Source organism: Quercus robur, chromosome 3 (genome assembly GCF_932294415.1).
Source record: "Quercus robur chromosome 3, dhQueRobu3.1, whole genome shotgun sequence".
Lineage (NCBI taxonomy): Eukaryota > Viridiplantae > Streptophyta > Magnoliopsida > Fagales > Fagaceae > Quercus > Quercus robur.
Window position 1 is genome coordinate 45,018,741 of NC_065536.1, and position 7,972 is coordinate 45,026,712.

General features: G+C 40.8%; 1 protein-coding gene across 1 annotated transcript; it reads left to right on the top strand.

Moving 5' to 3' along the window:
• Positions 1 to 227: 227 nt before the first annotated feature.
• Positions 228 to 7,617, top strand: LOC126718048 (uncharacterized). Its single transcript, XM_050420075.1, has 4 exons — positions 228 to 1,776; positions 2,676 to 3,247; positions 3,349 to 3,568; positions 6,196 to 7,617. Exons 1-4 carry the CDS (start codon positions 523 to 525, stop codon positions 7,543 to 7,545), a joined length of 3,396 nt encoding a protein of 1,131 aa, XP_050276032.1. The 5' UTR covers positions 228 to 522; the 3' UTR covers positions 7,546 to 7,617.
• The last annotated feature ends 355 nt before the right edge of the window (positions 7,618 to 7,972 follow it).

Below are 7,972 nucleotides of genomic sequence, written 5' to 3' on the forward strand. Positions count from 1 at the left end.
TATACTATACTATTCACATAATCTCTCATATATATTATTTATTTGAGAAAAACATAATCACAAAATATTATTGGTTCAAGAGAGTTTAAAAAAAAAAGAAAAAGAAAATTGTTTTAGGGCTCTGCAACTGCAATAGAAATAGCAAATTTAACCCAAGTCCAAGTCTGTGGTTGAGCCATACAAGCATTTACAGCCAATTAAAAAAAAAAAAAAAAATTGTTCAAGTTCCACCTACTCCTATTGTAGCAGTGGCCTCCTTCCTAGTTCTAATTTTCTTCGCAATATGCTGCAGCAATACCATTCGCTAGATCAACAATCCAACGGCTCCAATTCTCTCAAACACGTCACCCATTTCCAAACCCCTACTCCCAAAAATCTCCCAAATCTCCAACTCCAAAATACTCTATACTCCGGAGCCAAAGCTTAACGAAGCAGCCAGCCGTGACTCCTCTCCTCTCCGGACTTAAAAATAAAAATCTCAGATCCTTTTCTTCAATCTCAATCTGATTCCGGCGAGCCAAAATGATGCCGCCGGAGCTTCAACCCCGGTCCTTCCGCCCTTACATCTCTTCCTCCATTAGCGCTCCTTCTTTCTCCTCCTCCTCCTCCTTCAACAATGGCTCCCCTTCTCCGTTCTCCTCTCCCGACTCTAACCCTAATCAAAGATTCCCCACCACCACCACCTCCTCTTCCAGATCGCTCAAAAACTCTCGATTCTCAGCAACATCCTTCGCCTACAACGCTCGAATCGCCATCGCCCTCATCCCCTGCGCCGCCTTCCTCCTCGACCTCGGCGGAACCGCCGTGCTCGCCACCCTAACCGTCGGCCTCATGGTCTCCTACATCCTCGATTCCCTCAACTTCAAACCCGCCGCCTTCTTCTCCGTCTGGCTCTCTCTCCTCTTCTCTCAATTCGCCTTCTTCTTCTCCGCCACCACTTCTCTCCGCCAGTCCTTCAACTCTCTCCCTCTCACTCTCCTCTCCGCCTTCCTCTGCGCCCAGTCCAACTTCTTGATCGGAGTCTGGTCTTCTCTCCAATTCAAATGGATCCAAATCGAAAACCCTTCCATCGTTCTCGCCCTCGAACGCCTCTTATTCGCTTCCGTCCCCTTCGCCGCCTCCTCTCTCTTCACCTGGGCCACCGTTTCCGCCGTCGGCATGCCCAATGCCGCTTACTATCTCATGGCCTTCAATTGCATCTTCTATTGGCTCTACTCCATTCCTCGAATCTCATCCTTCGCCTCCAAGAACGACGCCAAATACCACGGCGGCGAGGTTCCCGACGATAACTTAATCCTCGGCCCCCTCGAAAGCTGCTTCCACACCCTAAATCTCCTCTTCTTTCCTCTCGTCTTCCACATTGCCTCTCACTACTCTGTCATTTTCTCCTCCGCCGCAGCCATCGCAGACTTATTTCTCCTCTTCTTTATCCCCTTCTTGTTCCAGCTCTATGCGTCCACCAGGGGCGCGCTTTGGTGGATCACCAAGAATCCTAACCAGCTGCATAGTATCCGCATCGTCAATGGCGCCGTTGCTTTGGTTGTTGTGGTGATTTGTTTGGAGTTTAGGGTTGTTTTCCATTCGTTTGGGAGGTACATTCACGTGCCTGCCCCGTTGAGTTACCTTCTTGTGACTGTTGCCATGCTTGGAGGTGCTTCCGGAGCTGCTGCTTATGCTGTGGGAATGATTTCCGATGCGTTTAGCTCCGTAGCTTTCACCACATTGGCTGTGATAGTCAGTGCTGCCGGTGCAATTGTTATTGGATTTCCTATATTGGTATGCAATTCACTCTTAACATTGTTGTTTACTTATTAGAGATATCTTTAGCTGATTTGAAAGGTACATGAAAAGATTACACAATACACTTCAAAATCAAACTTGCCATTATTACGTGCTTTATCAGGATTAGGCTATTTTAAAATTTTTGGTAGCATTATGATGTTTTATGTCTTGTAAGAAAAAAAAAAGAGTGATGTTCACAATCTGCCCGGTGTGTCACTGATGCTAATTGTTAGTTAAATATTATTTGAATGCAGAGAATATTTGAAAACGTTTGATGCATCTAAAGTTATTGTTGGTTTTCAATCAGTTACATTCATCGTTGTAGACATAATGGATGCCCATCAATGAAGCATGCCTAATTAGGTGCAATTAACCTTTTCCAGTTTTCTTTGAAAATCAAGGTGGCCCTAGTGTTGGTTGTGTCTCGCTGATGGACCAATGCTGACACTATCAACTAAAATGTTTTGAGAAACATGGAAAGTCTGTTTTCTAAATAAATAACTGCCTATGTTGTATGTAATAAACATGTGGGTACAGAACTGACTGTGAGTCAGTGATTTTTAACTAGCTAAAACTCATCCTTTCGACTTTTAGCACCGTCAAGGCTTTAGTGTTAGCCAATAGCCACTGGCCCACTAGTACCCAATGACTTTTGCTACTAGGGGTGGGCCCAAAAAGATTTATTTCCTTTTGTTTTTTTGGATCAGAAGTGTAAGTAATGCTGGAAGAAATTTCAATTTCAGATTATATATATTTTACTTTGTTCATGAGCATTAGAACTGTTTGGGATCAAGCCCATGGTTGAGCACTGTCTACTGCTTGCTTATACCCCACTGAGTGAATATGGGACTTGAAGCATACATGGTTATATATTTCTTTCTTTAATTTTGCAGTTCCTCCCGCTGCCTTCTGTTGCTGGATTCTATTTGGCTCGATTTTTCACTAATAGGAGCCTGCCATCATATTTCGGCTTTGTTGTGCTTGGTAGCTTGATGATTACATGGTTTGTGATGCATAATTTCTGGGACCTTAATATTTGGATGGCAGGCATGTCCCTGAAATCCTTCTGTAAATTCATAATTGCAAACGTTGTCCTGGCCATGGCTGTTCCTGGTCTAGCTATTCTACCCTCAAAATTTCATTTTTTGATTGAGGGTTCTTTAATCAGCCATGCATTGCTACTATGTTACATTGAGGATCGATTTTTCAATTACTCTAGCATTTACTATTATGGATTTGAGGATGACGTGATGTATCCAAGCTACATGGTTATTGTAACTACTTTTGTGGGTTTGGCTTTGGTGAGAAGACTATCTGTGGATCATCGAATTGGACCAAAGGCAGCTTGGATTTTGACTTGCCTCTATTCTTCGAAGCTGGCAATGCTGTTGATTACATCAAAATCCGTAGTATGGATGGCAGCTGTTCTTTTATTGGCCATTTCTCCCCCAGTGCTTCTTTACAAGTATTTATTCTGTTGCATACTTCAATGATTTCAATTTTTCTCAAAACCTCGTAGTCTTAGGAAATCAACCTTGTTAATTCTTCACTCTTTGGACTTTGTAGGGATAAATCAAGAACAGGCTCAAAGATGAAACCTTGGCAAGGTTATGTTCATGCTGCTGTGGTTGCTTTATCTGTATGGTTTTGCCGAGAAACAATTTTTGAAGCCCTCCAATGGTGGAACGGGAGATCTCCATCTGATGGTTTACTTCTTGGATTTTGTATTCTCTCTATGGGAATGGCTTGTATACCCATAGTAGCGCTCCACTTCCCTCATGTACAGGTAAGCATATTTTTTCTTTTGCAGTTGTGTGGTTTTTGTTTATTCTTATTCTATAAAATATTGTTTACAGCCAGTGGGGGAAAATATTAAAAATCTGTTGCTGAAGCAAAATAATTTGTGCAGCTAAACATTTTCCACTTCCCATTCAGATTCATAGTATTTATGTTATGATTCTTCAAATTCATCTTCCATATATTTTTTTTTTTTTTTGGATAAGGAATAAATTTTTTTAATGAGGAAGATCACTTCATGCTCACAATGACGAACACAGAATGTCTTAAAAAATTACAAAAAAAAAAAAAGAGAAAGTCTTGAAACTCTACAAAAGAGTTACAATGAGTAAAACCTCACACTCTAGACCAATCAGACAAAGTACGTATTAGCACAGATTGCAGTTGCTCTTGAGAGCTCTCAAAATTCTCAAAAGTGTGTTTATTACTTTCCTTCCACATGATCCACATTAAACATGATGGAACAAGGTTCCAAATGTCTGATGAGTGTTCCCTAAACCAATTCCTCCAACCAAACAATAAAGCTATTACCATCCAAGGCAATACCCAATGAATTCCAATCATCTTAAAGATGACACTCCACATATTAAAAGCAATTTTGCAAAGTAGCAACAAATGGTCAACTGTTTTCACACTGCACTGACACATGCAACACCAGCTCTTGATGAGAATCTCACTAGGATCCTACCCCAAACTGCTGTCCATATGAAGGACACTTGCTTAGGTGCCTCAACACACCACACACTTATCCAAGAATTGGATTGGTGCTACGGAATGCATTGCAATAGGACCCAAAATCAAACTTCTCACTCCCCTTCAAACTCCATTATTGCACCCCTTCCCTCTAGGCATTTGAGAGTAAATGTGGCCTAGGAATGAATTCACCAACTCTAACTCCCAATCATGAAAATCCCTATGAATTGCACATGCCAACTCTTACTCCCTCTATTCATATTGCTATCTAAACAATCTGAGACTAAAGCATCTTTGTTGGATGTACAAGCATATAGGTCAGGGTATTTACATTGTGAGAGCCACTCCAATGATCATACCAAAACCTTAGACGTGTACCCTTCCCAAACTCGAAGGATCCATGCTGAGAGAAGTTATTCCAACCCGCTCTAATACGCTAAAGACTACATCCATGGGTCCCTCTACTTGATTTCGAGGTCTAGCCTCCCCCTTCCACTCCAAACTTCAAAGCAAACACTCAACGCCACAGATTGAGTATCTTCATGCCTAAAATGCAATAACCATTTCCCAAGTAAAGCTTGATTAAAGAGCCCTATCCACTTGATTCCCAAACTTCCTAACTCAATAGGTGAACAAACCGTATCCCACCCCACCATAGAATATTTGAACTCCTCCACTGAGGCATCCCACAGAAAATTTCTCTAAAATCTCTAATCTATTAGCCACAAACATGGGAATAGTGAAAAGAGGTAATAAGTTGGTAAGCTTGAAAGTCTTCCATATTACTGAGGGCATTTGATAAATTTCTACTGATAAGGTTTTAGAATTATGTGCAGATATCTGGAACATTAATTTGGACACAAGTATTACGTGGAGATTTTTTTTTTTTTTTTTTAATTAGTAGTATTTTTATTGAAAAGACATGATGTATACACAAATGTTCCTAAAGAATTACAGAGAGAAAAAGGCAGGTTATTAAAAAAAGAGAGCCTATAACATTTACAAATGAATGCTCATCACTAATATCAAGAGTATGGGACCACTCAAACAAAACTCTCAAAAAAGAATATTTCAACACCATAACTGAAATCTTCACACCCTTAATAGTTCAATTATTTTTCTCCCTCCATAGAGTCTACATTAGACAATGTAGCTATTTCCAAGCGAATGATGCCATGATTACCAACACAACCCTTCCATCCAGAAAGTAACTCTCTCAGGCAGCACCTAGTGAACCCCAAACGTTGAAAATATGATAGACCACAATTCTTTGGTGACAACACAACTAATTAATAAGTGGTCCACTGTTTCACTACAATTTGCACATACAACACCTGTTTTCATAGTTATAGCTCTCCACATAAGATTGTCACATGTAAGGATTGTGCCCCCTGTCAGCTGTCTAGACAAAAAATGTCACCTTTTTAAGAGCCTTCACATGCAATATGCTCCTCCTTTGGAAAGCCACTCCATTGGAGCCTCTGAGAGCGCTTAATAGGAACAAACATTGAAGTTACCATTGCTCTTCACCCTCCAACTCATCTGATTTGTGTCCTCACCTCTTAGGAATAGAAGATATCAAACATTACTTGGTGAAACAATACCCTCAATCTGTCTTATGAGATCACTTAACCTGTTTTTTTCAGAAAAATTCCTTAGGTTAGTTCTTTTTTTACCTTGTATCATTTATTTTCTTGTAGAGAAATTATTACCATTCAGAAACTAAATTAATAGTTATTCATCAAAAGAAAACTAATTAATAGTTATTCGTCAAAAGAAACTAAATTAGTAGTTATTTTGGAAATCTTTGAAGGTTTGACATTGTGAGCAGAAAACAATCACATGATGTTCATTTTATTTGAGTCCTAACGATGCAATGTTTTAAAAGAAAAAACTAACCACTCTTTCTCCTTCCCTGTGCAGTCTGCTAAGAGATGCCTAGTTTTGGTGGTGGCAACGGGTCTTCTGTTTATCCTAATGCAACCACCAATCCCATTGTCATTGACTTACCGGTCTGACCTTATCAAAGCTGCTCGCCAATCTGCTGATGACATCTCCATCTATGGATTCATGGCCACAAAGCCTACATGGCCATCTTGGCTGCTTATTTTGGCAATTCTGCTTACTCTAGCGGCTGTGACATCCATCATCCCAATTAAGTACATGGTTGAGTTGAGAGCATTTTACTCCATAGCCATGGGGATTGCTCTGGGTGTCTTCATATCAGCTGAGTACTTTCTTCAGGCTGCTGTCCTGCATGCCCTTATTGTTGTAACTATGGTATGTGCTTCTGTGTTTGTGGTCTTCACTCATTTCCCATCTGCCTCAAGCACAAAGGTTCTACCATGGGTATTTGCTCTTCTTGTGGCTCTCTTTCCTGTGACATATCTTTTGGAGGGACAAGTGAGGATCAAGAACATCCTAGGAGATGGTGGATTTGGAGACATGGGAGAGGAAGAGAAGAAGCTCACAACTCTGCTGGCTGTTGAGGGGGCAAGGACGTCTCTTCTTGGTCTATATGCAGCTATCTTTATGCTTATAGCTCTGGAGATAAAGTTCGAACTTGCCTCACTTATACGAGAAAAGGCTCTTGAAAGGGGTGGAATTAGACATAATCAATCTGGTCATAGCAGCTCCTCTACTTTTCCCCCAAGAATGAGATTCATGCAACAGCGTCGGTCTTCTACTGTAGCAACCTTCACAATCAAGAGGATGGCAGCTGAGGGAGCCTGGATGCCAGCTGTTGGTAATGTAGCTACGGTGATGTGCTTTGCCATATGCCTTATCTTGAATGTCAACCTCACAGGTGGATCCAATCGTGCAATATTCTTTCTGGCACCTATATTGCTTCTTCTCAACCAGGACTCCGATTTTGTTGCTGGATTTGGGGACAAGCAAAGGTATTTCCCTGTTACGGTAGTCATATCAGCTTACCTGGTTGTGACAGCTCTGTACAGCATATGGGAAGATGTCTGGCATGGGAATGCAGGGTGGGGCCTCCAAATTGGTGGGCCAGATTGGTTGTTTGCGGTAAAGAATTTGGCCCTGCTTGTTCTTACGTTCCCCAGCCATATCCTTTTCAACAGATTTGTGTGGAGTTATAAGAAGCAGTCAGACTGGATGGCATTGATCACGTTGCCCCTTAATCTGCCATCTGTTATAATTACAGATGTGCTTAAGATTAGGATTTTGGGACTTTTAGGAATTATTTATTCCCTAGCCCAGACTCTAATCTCTAGACAACAATTTATCTCTGGATTGAAGTATATTTAGACTAATACAAACTCTGTACAATATGTATTGGCAATTTTCAAGTGAGGAATTACAGTTCAGGTTTGTCTTGCACTTCTTTTACTGGTCCTTTTATTAATTGGGCTTTTGTCTTCTCAAAATTCCTGAACCATGCACTTTCATTTGAGTTATCTTAGTTTAGCCCTTATACAGTTATACAGACTGCTGAAGATTGCTAACCTTCCAAACAAATAAATGGTCTTGGTTTCTTGTTGTTTGGCCTGTTAGTGTACCATTTTTATCGAGCATAGCGGGTTGTACATTGTACATTGAATTCCTTGCTTCTGGCATGACTGAGTCAGAACCAATTACTAATGTGAAACCACTAGGGCTGTAAACGAACCAAGCCATTCATGAACAACTTAGGCTCAGCTCAATAAAAAGCTCATTCATGTTATGTTTATAAATA